General features: G+C 37.1%; 1 protein-coding gene across 5 annotated transcripts in view; it reads right to left on the minus strand.

Moving 5' to 3' along the window:
• The window catches only part of LOC117290945 (protein phosphatase Slingshot homolog 1-like), a 55647-nt gene extending 37294 nt beyond the window's left edge, over positions 1-18353 (minus strand). For 3 of the 5 annotated variants that reach the window (XM_033772522.1, XM_033772523.1, XM_033772518.1), the window contains exons 1-2: positions 18155-18353; positions 407-444 (exon numbers count right to left, since the gene is read on the minus strand). In XM_033772522.1, the coding sequence (XP_033628413.1) occupies positions 407-444; positions 18155-18214 (98 nt within the window). In that variant the 5' untranslated portion in view covers positions 18215-18353. Of the gene's footprint in view, positions 1-406; positions 445-2243; positions 3499-11696; positions 11884-18154 lie in introns of those variants that run through there. The other 2 variants (XM_033772519.1, XM_033772521.1) reach the window with 2 other exon arrangements.
• Positions 18354-18457: the final 104 nt, after the last annotated feature.

The raw sequence follows: 18457 nt of genomic DNA on the forward strand, positions 1-18457 counted from the left end.
GGGTCATTCTAATATAGGGTTAGTTGGGGATCATCTGCAAAAGATTTTAAATACTTCAACAAGTTTATAATAACTTTTTACATTGTTTAGAAGGCTCTGTTATGAAATTTGTTTTCCTGTTCTTAAAGTTAATGTACCATGTTTCCTGGAAAGTTCATATCAATTTGGGTGTACAATGTTTTCCTTTTGTGAAATAACTCATGTTTGGGGCAAGAGTGAGAGTCACTTCTACATGTACAACAAAACAAAACTGTTTAAAACAAAATCACCATTTTAGGAGATATGTTGAAATGACGGCATCTTTAAAATGGCCTATCGTTGTGAAAAATGCTTGCTTCTTCTGAAGGAAAAATAACCTTGTCAAGAAATGGATAAAACTATCTTTAAAAGTGTCCTGTGTACTCACCATTGTTTCTTGACTCTTTCTTCCGTGTCATACTCATCCTGTAGAGACAAAGAGAGATACAAACGAGACCAATGAATACAAGTTCAAAAACTTAGGTTTTCTTATGCAGCTGCTTTTAAAAACACAAAAAGTAGCAAAGCACCAGAAAATTCTGCTTTAAAAAAAAACAAGGTTACCAGCCAAAATACCATTTCAAATGTACTGTTTGTGACTGGTATCCTGCTTATGTTTGCTTAGCAAAAGGGTGTAACTCAATTTTTGAGAAAACACAATTTCTAGGGAAAGTGAGGGGGGTTTTCCCAATGAGATTAAAATAAGAACAATCTTACCGTTTACTACATGAATGGTAGGTGATTGAACTTTGAACGTTATTTATCTAAAAAGCTGATTTTTTGAGATACACCCTTTTGCCAAAGCAAGACTGGAGCCTGGTCTTTGGAGCCTGGTCTTTGCAGTTTAATGAAAAGAGAATTACTGGAATTACCAAAAGACGCCACGCACTGACCCAGGACTGACCGGCTACTGTCTGCCATTTTGGGAGTCAAATTGCATAAAGTAAAGATATGGCCAAATTTTCATAGAGTTGCGTAACAATATGTTTTTTACCCATACACTGATGTGTGTTAGCACTGTATATAAGTATACTCAGTACTTACTCGAGTCCTGTGAACAAAATATCACAGGCATGTTACTCGGGTGGGATTCGAACCCACGTCTAAGTCTTACCCACGAAACTTGCAATTCTAGAGCAGTGTCTTACCAACTAGACTACCGAGGTTGCCCGGTAGCTAGAGGCACTTCGAATCCTATGTTTTGGCAGCGGGTACCGCAACGATATAATAGATGTTAAATTTGCATCGGGGATAAAGAATATTAATTTAGTTTTTTTACCCATACACCGATGTGTGTTAGCACTGTATACTCAGTACTTTCCCGAGTCCTGTGAAAAAATATCACAGGCATGTTACTTGGGTGGGATTCGAACCCACGACCCTTGCAATTCTAGAGCAGGGTCTTAACTAGACTACCGAGGTTGCCCGGCAGCTAGAGGCAGTTCGAAGTACTGAGTATACAGTGCTAACACACAACGGTGTATGGATAAAAAACCAAAGTTAATATTCTTTATCCCCAATGCAAATTTAACATCTATTGTAACAATAATCCTGCTAACCTGTGAAATACGACTACACTTTCTGCAAAAATAAGCATGAAAATTTTATTACTAGTATAAGCAGCACTGGTATAAAATTAGCCCCTGGTGCGCATCACCTATCTGTATCTGTATTGTCGGCAAACAAATACTAGAAGACACCCACACCAGCGTAATATTTTAAGGGCTTAATATTTTAGGTGCTTGGTGGAATGCTCTAGTGATTTGCTTAGAGATGATATTGCTGGGTAAAGCATTCCACTATTGAATGTTAGATGGGGAAAAAACTGTTGCCACAAGCATAACATGTAATGGAATGATAATTACAGAGCCACATTTAGTGGGATTGTGGATTGTGTCAATATAGTGGAATTTGTCAATAGTGTAGGAAAGTGCTCACTGCACAGTAACAGACAGGAATCTCCCAAAATGGCTGAGCCAGATTGATCCTGTTCCTGTTTGTTATTGTAAACAATAGTTATTTTTAAATGAAGACAAAATAAGCAAAACAACACAACAAACATAAAAGTAAACAACATATAAATAAGACTGTGTACTATTAAGAAAGGAAAAATACCAATAAGTACATGGTGGTGATGCTTATTGCTAATATCTTCAGTACCTATAGTATACCAGTCCCAAACCCTACCCAATACCTCAGGGGGAAAAAGAAAGAAAGTCACAAACCAGAAGCAACATGTTCAGTTTTTCACTCCAATAACTTTCTCCTCGTACAATCGATCCAAGTAGAGCTACACAAAACACCGAGTGAAAGAAGCAGTCGGTGCAAGTCACATGTCATCCTGGACTGCAGAAGCATTTTAACACACAACAGACCAACTCTCTTTCTTTAGTAAACACCTAGAAGAAATTCCGAACAAATCCAGTGAGAATTTGGTCCAACACCAAGCTTGCAGAAGTTGCACAAAAGTTTTTCTTGTTGGCAGATGGTTTTGCACTAGTGTCGTTTGTCTGATCTCGGGGTCAATCAGGGTCAACCCAATGCTTGACCCAGTTGTGTCACAGACACTTGTTGGCTGGTAAACACTAACAGTGGGCTGTATTCCTAGAATAGTCAAGACCAATAACAATAAAAACAGCCCTGATAGAATGCAGACAAATTTGCTCAGCTCCAGTCTCAAAATTAACTTGAAGGAAATCAAAATGGCTTAACTTTCATGAAAGTCAATCCATCCTGTCTGTAAAAACTTAAAGCCAGACACTTTTCCAAGGCATCACAATTTCATTCTACATTATGTCAGATCAAGCTGTGTCAGATTGTTTGTTCACACCTATGTCTACATAATGTAGCTCCATGGTTCACAAGTTGCACTGGTTTCGATAAACACAATGAAAGCATTCAGGATTCGTGTGTAATGTAAAAACACCATTAAATATCCAGACAGCTTACTGATTTGAATACAAACAGAATAGTTGTTCAACCAAAAAAAACAAGCAACTTGCAGCTCTACATGAAGAAGTCCACATCTATAAGAACTGTACCAAGCTTTGGACTGTATTGCACAATCACAACAGACTTTCACTTTTAATCTCCACTGGTCAGTGTGAAATCCTTGAAGTCCGATCTGTGTTCCAATAACCCTTGGTGCGTTAAACTAAATCTCACATGCTTTCCTTGGATTTAACCACACATGGCTGACATCAACATCAAATATTCAGATTCGGACGACCCAAAATGATTCTGACCAAACCACTCGCAGACCAGAGCCCTGGTCTTCCCTGTCTGGCTGACTTGCTGTGTATGAACCCTTCTTGGTCTCAACTTTATAGGACTGACAGTGAAACCATAACCACAATGCAAGTACCCTGCAAGGCTGGCCTATTGTTGCAGTGCCTGGAGCAACAAACAGTGAAACAGATATTTTTGTTTGGTTGTCAATTAAAACTTGCTGGGTGTGTGGAGCATGAAACCATAAACCACTAATGGTTGCATTCAATACGCAGAGCATGGTTCAAAGGCAAGTGATCTTATGTATATTTTTATAAAGCATGATTTTAAGCACTCAATTTTTCTTGTTGACATGATATGTACTTAAAAATAACAACACAGGCTGGTGTTGTTTTGTTTAATCAGCCTTCAAATAAGGCCATGTCACACATGATATCACTTCTTTTTTTACAGAAAAAAAAAAACATTGACTGGAAGTCCTGCAGGTACAATTTGTAAACAAATGTTTACGAAGTGTACAAAGTGAACATTTTTGTACACTGCACATTTTCAGCTTAATTGCTTATGGACAATGGACATTGGGACATTCAGATGGTCAGACAGCTCCTTGGTCTGACCATAGAGATAGGACCCAGCTCTATGGTCAGACCTGGTAACGCAGTGGCCTACTAAAGCTGGTTTTCCTCATGGCATGCGTGGCTGAACCCAATCCAACCTGAACAGTTCTGAAGTACCACAAGTTGAACAGGTTATGAACAGGTTAAACCACAAAAGTTTAGACTATCAAGCTTGAAGGGTTCAGGACTTAAGAAAGTTTACCATCACTCGCGTTCACACAAGCCCAATAAAGTGGAAAATATTGCTTAACAATTGTCTGCTTTAAAGGCAGTGGACACTACTGGTAATTACTCAAAATAATTATTGGCATAATACCTTTCTTGGTGACGAGTAATGGGGAGAGGTTGATGGTATAAAACATTGTGAGAAACAATGAAGTGCCTCTGAAGTGCCATAGTTTTTGAGAATTTGATTTTGAGACCTCAGATTTAGAACTTGAGGTCTCGAAATCAACCATCTAAACGAACACAACTCCGTGTGACAAGGGCTATTTTTCTTTCATAGTTATCTCGCAACTCCAACAACCAACTGAGCTCAAATTTTCACAGGTTTGTTATTTTATGCAATATGTTGAGATACACCAAGGGAGAAGACAATGACCAATAGTGTCCACTGTCTTTAAAGTGGAAAATATTGCTTTAAAACAGTTGAGTTGTCTACTTTATAGCAGAGTCATTACCAAGCATTACAGACCCTTCAGCAGCTCTATGATACCTGGCCCTATGGGATCATTACAAGACACACTACAATGCACTAAGTGCACATCTTCATTCAGCCCTTTGTTCCCATCTTGCTCACTTCTGTTTCAAGGTGTTGTCAATTTGCCAGCTTCTTGTAACCACACATTCCCTAATGGATAATAATTGAGGCTTAGTTTACCTGACGGGGAAGGTAACTTACACCATTGTATACCAGGGATCACAAATTCTCTACTGATTCACCAAGGATATATTAATACAACAATAAACTTTTCTTGGAATATCGAGGACTAAGAAGTTGGCCACTAATCAAGATGTCCCTGGACCAGTGTTTCCACTGGCCGATGAACTGTCCTTTCTCTATGGTCGAAGCAACATTTTTTTTTGCAAACTGACAATTTGAACACAAAGCTATAACAAATACAGGGCTCAAATTTGGGAGAAAAGTCCACAAGATCGCGGGGCTTGTAAATGTTTACTGGACCAGAAATGTCTGTTCCTTGCTCTATGGTTTGTACGAGGCCAGAATCAAAAAGTTGGGGGGGGGGGAGGGGGGAAGTGCACTAGAAGACGCTTCAGAATTCAGATATTTTCTTAAATCCTTTCCAGGAATAGAGTTTTATTCCTGAAGGAGCAAAGAGCTCATCTATAGACCGTTTTGAACATTACGCCACTGTTCAAATATCTGACCTACAACCTGTCATCTGTGCGCGTGTGCGTGCGTGTGTGTCGTAGAAATCAAACCAGGAGTGTTGCGTGCTGTGTGTGCGCACTTAGACGCTTAGACGCGCATACAGTTTGCCTTACAAGATGGCGACTTTATAGCAAAAAAGGAGTTATTCAAGTCGGTCTATTCCATAGTGCATGTGAGTACTATAAGATGAACAAAGGTCAAGATCATGACAACTGAGGTCACGGTCTTTGGAACCTCCCGATGATGATTCTGGGCCTGCATTTAGTTCACATGGGGAGTGACCTTTACAAACAAGATGGTTCTAATAAATGCGCTCTTCCATAACCATGTTCTATTCAACAATGTACCATGTCTTCAGAATAACATAAATTAACCTTGAATGTTGAATATTGTTTACCATTCTACAGTGTGTGTTCTTTAATCTAAAGGTGCTGGTCTTGTCTGGTAATTACTCAAAATATAGCATAAAGGCTTACGTACTTGTGACGCTATCAGCTGGTGATAGAAGAAAACATTATGAGAAGCAACTCCCTCTCAAGTACTGTAACGTAGTTTGTGAGAAAAGGGTAGTTTCTCACTAAAATATTTCAATCCGAGAAAGACTTCAGGCCGGAAACCTTCCTTTCTCAGGCATCTGAAAACACACAAATTTGTGCAACAATGGTGTTTTTTCCTTTCATTATTTTCTTGCAACTTTGCCAAAATTGTCACAGATTTGTTATTTTATGCATGTTGGGATATACCTAGTGAGAATACTGGTCTTTGACAATTACCTTACTTGATCAATGCCTTTAAGACAGACATGTATGCAGGCCTGGTACATGTACCTTACGGAGAAAACAAAGGCAATTGCCTCCATGCTCCCTGGTCATTGCCTTGGTGCCATAGTAAACATTTACAATTTCCTCATATGGTGCCCTTTTACCGAGGAGAAAATGCCTTGGTGCCTTTGCCCTTTAAAAAACGAAGCATACAGGCCTGAGTATGCATCCTTATCCACACCCTAAGTGCATCACATCTATGAGTCTTAAGATGCTCGCCTGCCGCCCCCCCCCCCCCCTGGCCTAATCTTGCCTCATCTTATGAGATCATCAAAGGGTGACCTCTTAAATAGTTCTGCCTTCGTGATGATGTCACGGCTGTAATCATTGCATGCTTTAGTTAGTCACAATATTTAATGACGGACATCCATGTTCATTATTGTATAAACCTGTTTCCATGAAATTGAAATGCATCATAGTACAAGGTTTATGGATTTAATTACTCTTTTTTTTTTTTAATTATGGCAGAGAAATCCATATTTAAACAAAAAAAGAAGTTTATCTGGGTCAGTGTTATGATTTTTTTGTTATCAATGCTAACAAATGACAATCTTGTTTTGAATTGTTTTGACCGACCCGTGCAACCAAAATTAAAATTTTAAAATATTGACTATATATCATGTAATCTGAAGAATAAAGTGATGCCTCAAATAAAGTAGATATTTCAGATCATTGCTTTCCCAGCTCTGGAGTTTTCGATGGCTTTCCTGGCTTTCAGCATAGAACTTTTGTGTTCAAACAGAAGGGACAATCCATGACATTTTCTCAAAGTGTGCAGAGGTTCACTATAATATTTTAATTTAAAACTGAATTTCGATTTTGAGCTATTTCTTTTGACCCACCAACCTGGGATTTCAAAAAGAGATTGCAATGTTCAACAATTGATTATTCTGAATGGCCCCCTTATGTATGTAGGCTAAACAAATAAACAGTATGTATTTTGCCTGACTCATATTAAATGTATTGGGTTACACTTTCAAATTCCTGTTTGCACTTCCTTCACCATGAATAGTCATAATTATTTGTTCTGCCTGACAGCAAATTTCAGATGTTCACATCTTCATCTACATCTACATCTACTTTTGTCTTTCATTTGAACCCTAAAAGATTATTTACTACCTGTTGGTCCATTGTGTAAACTTGGTTGTATCTACTGATTGATTAAAAATTGATACCCCTGAATTAGACAATTTTGTTCAAAAAATGTTTCTATTGGATTCTGACTATCCCTATGACTAATCAAACTGTGATTGCCACAGAAAAAAATGATTGACTTGTCAAACTCTCCTAAAAAAAAAGAAGACATTTTGTATTAACATTTTCAACATGGTCACTCAAGTTAAAAATAACTTGACAATCTACATCTTCTCTGTGCAGATGTATTTGACCTTAATTTAAGGGGTAGTCTGATGATGGGCAATTTTCATCAAAGATGTTTATACACAATGTTTACACAATGACAAACAAATCATCTACCAGAGTTCTTCCAGCCTGGATGAAAACATAGCATGGCCGATCCAAGACAGATTTCATTTCAAAATAGTGGCAAGCCGCAAACAGCGTGACGCCATGGCCAGCGTGATGCTGCAGCTGAGAGACTACGAGATGTGAACTAAGAGTGAGATCGAAGAGGAATTTGGGATTACAAAGTAAAGCTAACTGACAGGTGATCAAACTGCGTGGGATGGCTACGGCCAGAAAGTTCCAACAGCTTTTAAAGGGAAGGTATAAGTTTCAGAATAAATTTTGTTTAAACTTAATTGCAATACAAACTTTTGGTTAGAAATGTACAGCAGCTTATGATAGTGTAAAGCATTTTGAGAAACATTTCACTTTTAAGTATTGAGTTATGGGAAAAAGACTTTCTATCCCCAAAATTTGAATGTGAGAAGCACTTCTTAGCTTGTGTATTCCAATTTCCAGATTGTTGTTCCTGCATAAACATACATGTAACCGCTTCATATTTTCAGCAATATCTCAAAAAGTTACCACCTTTTGAAATGAGAGATTTTCACAGGTTAGTTTTATGGTAATTGAAACGACCAGTGGGTTCAAATTACCAAACAATCTAATTATTTCATAGTACCGGTAACATGCATTTGGGAGTATTATACGATGAACCAAGGTCTATATCATCATGACAACAGAGACAACAGTTTCTGCCACCTCCTGGACCTGCATTCAAACCAAATTCTGAATTAAGTACATAACAAATTTGACGTCTGAAATAGTTTGGGGCGGCTGGACGCGCTAGAAGTCGAAAGATTGACTGTTGCAGTCGTTCGGGTCATATGGGTTGCAAAAGTGCTTTATTTTACCATACTCTACCCACTCTCCTTGATACTGTAGAACTGTAGGAGAGTCTAGTCCAGAAAGCCCCTTTGATGTAACAGCTACATGATACCATAACACAATATTCTACATAGCAAGCCTTCACTGGACACAAGCCAGAAATACCACTTAAGGCAGTGTGTGGGATAGCTGACTGGCATTTAATAGGAATCAATGTTGGTATCATTATGACAGTGCACTTGTTCTGCATATTTCACTTGGCATTAAGTATGCATTTAAAATGCTGCATAGAGCTCAGACAGTACTAATCCATACACTGTAAATAATTAGCTTGAGACCCTTTAAAGACACTAGACACCTTTGGTAAATGTCAAAGACCAGCCTTTTCACTTGGTGTTTCTCAACATATGCATCAAATAACAAACCTGTGAATTTTTTTAACCCAATTGGTCGCCGAAGTTGCAAGATAAAAATGGAAGAAAAGACACTCTTGTTACACGAAAATGTGTGCTTTCAGATGCTTGATTTCGTGACCTCAAAATCTAATTCTGAGGTCGCAAAATCAAATTCAAATACTTTTGTGGAAAATCACTTCTTTCTCATAAACTACATTAAGTGAGGGAGCCGTTTCTCAGTGTTTTATACTATTAACAGCTCTCCATTACTTGTTACCAAGTAATGTTTATATGCTAACGATTATTTTGAGAAAAGTATCCAATGCCTTTAAGGCAGTGTGTGGGATAGCCGACTGGTATAACAGGAATCAATGTTGGTATCATCATGACAGTGCACTTGTTCTGCATATTTCACTTGGCAAATGGCATGCATTTAAATTGCTGCAAAGAGCTGACAGTACTAATCCATACGCTGTAAATAATTACCTTGAGAACCATTACAAACAAATTGTAAGTGTTAATAAGTGGTGAACCTTGTATATCTTGATCAGTTGACAAAAATGTAGTCAACAACAGACTGATGTCTGCAACTTTGTAAGACATGGTTAAATATTATGCAGTACAAAGTTAGGAACATGTCTCCAGTATGTATTCTAAATTACTGTTATAGTACCCTCAGCATCAAAATTGTTGGAATTGCAAATTGTATAGTATACACATAATGAATGTTTATGAGTGCAATGGTGCGAATATGTTCATGAGTTGAAAGATGGAATGTTCTATTCAACGAGGCGGAGCCGAGTTGAATGGAACATTCCAGCTTTCAACGAATGAACATATTCGCACCATTGCACGAATGAAAAACATTCATTATTTGTTTTATATAACATCCAAGTAGAACTTTGTCATTTTGATTGAAAGAAACAACTTTCAAAACAAACAATTTCAACTGTAGAAGCCGAATGCTAGTAATTTTACTATGCCTTCTTGCAGTAACACCTGCTGCGTTACCAAAGACACGCGCACGCAGTGATGTTTTTACTCAGCTTTTTCGTTCCATCCGAAAAGTACCATTGCACGCTGGCAGCGTGCCAGCGTGCAATGGTACTTTTCGGATGGAACGAAAAAGCACGGCGAGTGACTCAGCGTGCAATGGTACTTTTATTTGCTGTCACGTGACGGACAATCCTCCAATCAAATGGCAAGGATCTGCTTGGGTGTTATATAATATGAGTACTTGAATCGTTTTGGGCTGAAATAGGACTTTACTAATGGAAAGGTAAAACAAACAAAAATGTATATTATGTTGCAAACTTCTTACCAACCAAACTCATATGGTTTTCACAGCTTTCACAACAAAAAAATTAAGCAAATTTTGGAAAACAGAATAAAAACTACGCAAAGAGTTATAAATCCCTACGGGCATCGAACCTTCCCAAAAAAACATTTTCAAGAAGAGATTCATAACTAATTTGTATTCCAAAGCATTTTCTATGGGTTTGTTTTCAATCAGCCTATTGAACGTTAAAATGACTCTTTATGAATATCAGTGCCATATAAATGGTTTTAATTGATTGATTGATTGATTGATTGATTGATTGATTGATATGTTAAACTATGCAGGACTGCTTGCCACACACACTACAGTGATGTATCCTTGATGTACCCTTACTTCTGCCAAAATTACATTTCTGTACGATCTCTTCGCTCGGCCGGCCACACTCCATACTAATGCAACTGTACTTTTTCCACCAAGCTGACTCTCTTCTGATTTTTAAAGACTCATTTGAATCAATTCAATATTTTGTTGGGTTTTGTTTAAAAAAATTCATTTCATTATTTAATCTTTATCTCCTGCATTATGTACTACATATCATTATTTCTCCTGCATATAAATGTCTCATATTGTTCAGGATATAGGCCTTACATGTACAATTGTTTCCTCATTGCAATATCACAGTTCATGTAGGCACCCTACATGTATCATAAAAACATTGTTCCTGGCCTTGTTTGCACATCTAGATGGTTTCTTTACATTGGTCCTTTCTCTGGGTACAATTAAGAGGACCCTGGACACTGTCTGCAAGAGGTTAAAGTCTAGGCCATGGTCTTTGACAATGGTCTACCTTTGGCTTACTATAGCCTCAGGCTTGGCTTACTATAGCCTCAGGCTTGGCTTACTATAGCCTCAGGCTTGGCTTACTATAGCCTCAGGCTGCTGCTGTACAATGGTACATGTGTTCTGGTCACACCCCCAACCAAAATCATGCAAAACCTATCCACACGGTGCAATTTAGTACAACCCTCTATGGTACAACACATGCTTGAACAGTGCAGGTGCAATCGTACTGTGTATTTCTGCAAACTGGGCTAAATGGATTTTGGTTATCAATTAACTTCGTTCTAACTGTGGTAAACAGGGCTAAATGGATTTTGGTTATCAATTAACATCATTCTAACTGTGGTAAACAAGAATAATTAGATCATACATGTAGTTCTTCAGACTTGAGTTTAAAAGTTGCAGGTGAAGGCACAAGTTTGTATAAAGTTTTGGCCGTCCTTATTTTATTCTGGGGTGTGTTTCGGCAGTCGTAACCAACAACTGTTTCGGTTGAATTGCCCATTGGTTAATTGCTGGCCAATGACGAAAACAGTTATTGGTTAAAAATGCCAAACGCAACCCATACATTGTATGGTGAATTTAAAGACTTATCAATTTTAAACACAGCAGATATCCCTTCTATACATTATGTTGTATGATGGGATGTTTGCACATCTACTATAGTAGAATACGTGACATGGGCAGTGCAAATACTATACATTCCATGTAAACACATTCTAAACATAAGCTACAATCACACTGTCAAATGTATCAAGCAATCTTTTGAATGATAAACCTAACTACTATCTGAATCATCAAATAAGTACTTAACTTCACCCAAATCTCTCTCTCGATCACTATTTCAACAGCCATCCATGAAACTCGCAGTAGGTACAACTTTTGGGAATAGTTTCTAGTAGAGTCAATGGAACCGGAAAAGATGGTACATCCTGTGCACAGTTTGTCCTCTCTAGCTGATAGATAGCACAACCATTATAACACCCTACTGATCAGACGTGGACAAGGTTGTGCACATGGAATGCAAACTAGGCTTGACCCATGTTCGTGTGGACGTCGAATGCGGGCGGTGGACTAGTTCACAAACAACAAACGATCAGGATGCTGTAGCCTATTGACAATAATATGCAACCAGCAAATAGTCAAATTCTGTTGACAAAATGTCAAAGAGACCCAGGGTTGTTTGGTACATGTATAGCAAACAAAGGGATCACAATAACTTTAAGGGCATACATTTATTTGCATGTATAGCTAGTACACATTCATCGTATAGAAATAATATTTCATACATGATAAACAACGTACCACAGAGAAAAGTTGTTAAACTAAGGTGAATACTTTTGATTTACCTTTTTCAAAATTTAGTAGCCTACAAAGGTTATAAAAAAAAGTCAAACTCTTACATATAACTTAACTGAAGAGTTCTTTGATCTGTGTTTTTTGGTGAAGTTGCTTTGTTTTTGCAAGTAAGAATACACTTTGGTAGAAAACAATGCTTAAAAGCTGATTTTACATTGTTTTAGTATTCATCATGTATGACCGATGTTCCTGATTTACCTTAGCTCGCTTCAGGGGAAAATGGCATAAATTTGACAGCCAGATCTTTCAGTACTACAAAACCTGATCTTCCAATAAGAGTTCAGCTCAGCATAAAACTCCTCAATAAAACTCTAGCTCATATGACACTTTCCCTCACGGGTAAATACTTCTAAAGTTAATTTCCGTAAACCAAATCTCACAAATTCTTCTGTCTTTTTTTATCGACTGGAAAGGGGGGACTTACTGCATATATATGGAGCTACATGCTGCATATTAGCCTAGCTGTCATGTGGACAAAACTAGAGTAGTTTTTTGTCGGACTTCAACCAGATTGTCTAGGATCTAACGTTTCATTCTGAATAATAAATTACAGAAGGCATCAGGAAAAAAATGCATTTGGGGAGAATTGGAGGTTAATTCCTGCTTGGATTGTTGCAAGATTGCATTTTGACCTTTCAGGATCCAACTTTTTGAAAAAACACCCACATTTTGTTATTAGAAAAGTCAAATTTGTGTGAAGTGTTATCTCAATTGTTACTTAAAATTCTCAATCTATTGTGTATTTTGAATACATTTCTTAGTAGCGATATGAGCTGCAGAGTACTTTGAACATATCAACTTTCCAAAGTATTTAGGCCAAGGATGCCTCATCTAAAATGAACTCAATCACTGTAGCTCGTAGCTCGCAAGCCTGAGGAAACCAGGGTGACTGAAGACTTGTGGACCAATTTATAGGGGTGTTAGCAAAACAGCCCTTTGCCGAGACTGCTGGTCCGACACTACTGCTCTCACGATTACGGTCCCATTTAACAAGTACAATCCATGTTGTTATGTATTGACTTTGAGTTAAGCTTGGGCGATATCGCTTTATTTTTTATTCACGATACATCGCCGACAATATATCACGATATTCGATATAATCGCGATTAATTAAATTTGACATCATCAGTCTTCAAACTCCCAGTGAAAGTTGTAGAAGAGACAGTCATAGCATAAGAGAGGTGTCCTAATGACAATATCTTCTGGTTTTACTCCAAACCTATGGGGTTGCAAGATGTCTCAGCTAGGAAATACATCGCGATATTGCGATACTTAATCGATATCGCGATATATTGCGATAAATCGCGATATATCGCGATATATCGCGATATATCACGATATATCAATATTTTGATTAAAACCAAATCGATCTGATATCGAAATCGTTTCCAAATTTGTATTGCGATATTCGATAATATTTTGGTATCGCCCAAGCTTACTTTGAGTGCATTTATTTAAAGTACAAGAACTCTACAATGCATTCAACAACACATCCAACATAGTTCAAATCAAAAACTAATCAACAATAGAGCAAAACATTTTTTATCTTCAAAATTCTAAGGAAAAATAGAAGTAAAGTTACATCAAGAATGTCTTATTGCAAAACAAAAATATATCCTTAATTTTTAGGTGAAGTTTTGTTCTATTCATTTTTGTTATGGATACAGTGCATGAATGAATGTCTAGTGCTATGGTACACACACGCATAGTGAAACAAACTACACGTAAGCCACACCTGAACATACATTTTGTGAAGTGCACATGGCACAGTGTGCATACCAAAAGAGGCTCCCCGACTTATGAGTCATTACAACGATGCCCAGGAAGTAATATCATTCATACTGCCCAGGGTAAGAATGGCATATCTTATGAATATTCATCTCATGAATATTCATCTCGCAAATAAATATCATTTAATCTTTGCTTTCTGTTTATAAATGTGATTGATGACATTGACATTAAAAACATATTCATCTCATGAGTATATCCAGTCATCTGATATTTAATTTCTTTTTAATAGGTCTGCTTTGAGCTTTTTGTTCATTATTAATATTGAATATTCATCTTACAACTTGTGAATATTCATCTAGTCAGTTGATCTTTGGTTTCTTTTTGCAATGAAACTTAAAATACACTTGGGACATTTACCTTAAAAATATTCACCTTTTAAAATGTATTATAACTATGATTGTCAGACAGCTGTTCGTTGAGTTTTGTTTGCAATGACACTATTGTTGACTGTACTTTTGCCTTTTATAATATTATTCATGGATAATGAATATTTATGAACAGTAATCTGATCAGAGATCTATGATTTGCTATTTGCAATGAGAATGTTCTGGCCATGTTGACATCACAAACATTAATTTGGAATGAATATTCATATCCCAGCCACTTGACCTTGGTATATATTGCAAATACTTTGAATATTCATAATACATTATTCGAAAGAGATAGAGAGCAAGGTTGGGCTTTCAATGTTTGTACTATAACAAACTACAATCGTGATATTAAAATCATCGAGTCAAAATTCTCAGGTACAACGTATGTACCTGACCCTAATATTCCTACTATAATCATAATCGTTAATTATTACAACAAGGAATGTACACAACATGTACATGTACCACTCCACTGACCAAACTATAGGAATAATAATATCATGGAGGAATACTCAATCATGATTGTAACTCATCTCAGGCCTGTATGCTTCATTTTTGTACGGGCAAGGGCACCAAGGCAATAATTTTCTCCTTAATAAAGGGCCCCCTATGAGGAAATTCTACTGGAGCATTTCAAGGGCACCTCCAGGTACCTCTAGTTGCCCTTGAATTGCTCCAGTAGAAATTTAGAGGCAATGACAAGGGGCATGGAGGCAAGCACCTTCATTGCCCCCTTGAAGTACTGCCAGCCTGTTATTTTCATAATTCATGTATTGAGTGAGCAGTCAAATGCAGCTGATCAGCTATAAATCTTTATCAGATAACCTTTAAAAAGATGCCAGGGATTCAAAAACAGTGGCTGATTTTGCATTTTCTCCAGAATAAGCCCCACACCCCCCCCCAAAAAAAAAAAACCAACAAAATTAAGTCCCCAAAGTATATTCTAAAATTCAAGCATGGATGATAGATAGAACAGTTGAGCCAAGTTCATACTTAACACTATAGCAAAGCGAATTTTCATGCAATAGTACATGTATGTAGGCTCTATTTTTTGTGACGCAAGAAACTTTGCTTTCGCTTTCACGTGAAGTACTGAACAGGCTTTAAAAACAAGATAATTTCACATACATGTACGCCTATTTGTCTGAGTCCATACAGTAGTATTCCAAACTTCACTTCACAGTTTAATACTTGCAAAATTGTACCCTCATTTTTCAAAGGATCAGACAGATTTGCACATAACACACCTCAATAACTTTTAATTGTCTGGCACTGAATATCCAAATGAGCAACATGTATGGCCTTGTGGCCTTTTTTCAATCAAGCCTAGACTGGGGGAGGACAAACTATGGGTTCCAACAGAACCATGTCTGCACCTGTTTACCACTCAACAATAAACTTAATGCTTTACATCTTGTGTTGATATCTATAGATGTTTTTCAAAAGTTAAGCTGTGCCTAAATGAAAACAATTCAAAATGAAAACAAATGTAAAAATCATAAGGGTAAACATCGGTGTTGTATTGTAGACAAGTACTTGTATGCAAAGAGTGAGTTAGCAAATGCTAGATTTAAAACAATCCAAGGACCAGTCAAAGTTCTCTTTTAAAGTGGTCCAAACTTCAAACCAATTTAACCAAATTGACACTGGAAGAAACATTAAGACTGGTTCCTTTTTGGTTTTCTCAGATCCAGTTTTCATCATTGTTCATACACAGACAAAAAAAATTATACTCAAGATTATTTTGTGGATAGTAAAAAAAATTCTTCTAAATTATGGATTTTCTTTCACTTTTTTTAGTCAACTGCAAATTATAAACAATGTCTAAAAAAACCTGAAACAAAATCTTGGCGAAAACAAATCAAAGAATTATTTTCTCAGAATAAGGGTTCATTTCTTAATCTATCAAAATCCAACACCAACAGTAACCCTAACCAACCTGTTGGACTCTGATTGGGGTGGGATGCCTGATCACATGTAAAGCATTATAATCAGTTTATTATAACTATTAGTGCAGTTCTCAGTCCAACCATGGAGGTAGAATTACTCCATGGTTGGACTGAGAACTGCACTATAGTTATAGTAAACTGATTATAATGCTTTACATGTGATCGGGCATCCCACCCCAATCGAGGTCCAACAGGTTGGTTGGGGTTACTGTTGGTGTTGGATTTTGTGGAGGAATAAGAACGCCACACTATCCAGTAACTCAATATCCTAACCATTGGACTCTGATTATGGTGTGCATTTGTTGTTGAGGTGGCAGACTGGCTGGGAAAAAAATTGCAGGCTTGGACCAGAGAGTTTAAAATAAAAATTATTGGCCAAAAAGCTTGGCAAGAATGTCTACTTGTATGTTTTGCTGAATTATAATGCCAAATTCATGTTAATAACATCATCAGGTTAAGGCCTTTGAACTGCTTAGGGAAATCTACCAGTGAAGAACCAAGATAAATATAAACCTTGCACCTAATTACACTCCCACCATGTGAAATTTCAAACTCTAGTTCAAACCAAGATGTGCTTTGAACTTATGACCTTTCACTACAAAGAAACTTTAAAAAGTACATTCACATGTGAAAATGTCACAAGTTTGTTTGTGGTTGTATTTCAATTCAAACCATAGAGGAAGGAACTGTCTATGGACAAGTTTCCGTATGGCACCACCACTTTTTCTCGCAAAAACGAGTGAAAAAATGGTGGCGCCATATGGAAAGTTATCCCTGTCTATTGACGGATTAGGATCAAATCAGAGATAACATCAAAATATGAACAGAATGTCTCAAGGTTGGAATTTTTCAAATATGATTTTTCTAAGTTGTTATAAATTTATCAATACAAACCACAAGTTATAAATTTATAAACAAACTAAAGTCCTCATGAACGGTTTTCTGATTAAGTCTGTTAAAACTTGCAAATAGTCAACTGCAGACCTACCACGCATCAGGCGTGAGAGTCATGCATCTTAGTCTTATTACTCTTACACTCACACGTGCAGTTACCATTTTCTCTTGCCTCAGCTCAGGGCGAGACAAATGAAAAACAATTAGTATTTTTAAGAGTAAACTTCAATTTCAAGCTATGGATATGGGTAACATCATCAGGGGGGGGGGGGGGGCTCACTTCATGTAAATCATTGCTGCTCAGTCACCTGCACGTGTACATCCCGATATGTGGAGATTGTGCAGTAATCCACCAGAACCAGAACCAGAACCAGAAGGGGGTATTATATATCATTTTTTATAATTGCCCATTTGACAAGGCAAGGAGGGGAAATCATTTTTCTAAGTACGGGGCCAAGTCTAGCTAGACTAAAATTTGTCCAATTTTTATTTGTAGTTTAGTTACTCTCAGAGTTTTTACCACCTTAAAAAAATCAGCTGACAATTTTAAGAAGTACACTTTTTGTAACTTTTTGTAGAAAAAAAGAAGAAGAACCCCGCCCCCAAGACAAACAAACAAACCATCATTCAATACACAAAACCAACAGCAAAACAAACAATTATTAATCAACACAAAAAAAGAAACACACCCACAAATAACATTTTTTTTTCTCTTTTAGCCAGTCAAGACACTTGTAAACAAGGAGTTACACCAAAATGTTAACGATATTCTAACGGAACGTATATATAAGAGAAAAAATAACATGATATATTCATTAAATTATAATACAAATTGCATGATTTTCAAAGTGACACTGGCTGTCTCGTTCGGTGAGTGAGCAATGATTCTAAATTCTGAGTCACTTACCGAAATTGTAGAGCTTGAATTACTGTTTGTTGGTGAGCGTTGGACAGTCAAAAGAGCCATCTTCTTCGGTCTGTTCTGAGGAAAGGAAACCCTTGTTCCACTTTATGAGAATTGATTTTACATATTTTATAGCAAAAATAGTATCCTAGACAAGTTTTAATTTTGGGCCCCCTCTCGCAGAAAATTCTCTTCCTGACACGGCCGGTGCAAAAACACTGGTTCCCTTGTATTTATCCACGGGTTGAGAACAACAGTAGCACGTGTGATTGCGTATACCTGTTGACGGACACCAGTCTGCTTATC

Source organism: Asterias rubens, chromosome 5 (assembly GCF_902459465.1).
Source record: "Asterias rubens chromosome 5, eAstRub1.3, whole genome shotgun sequence".
In the NCBI taxonomy this organism is placed as follows: Eukaryota; Metazoa; Echinodermata; class Asteroidea; order Forcipulatida; family Asteriidae; genus Asterias; species Asterias rubens.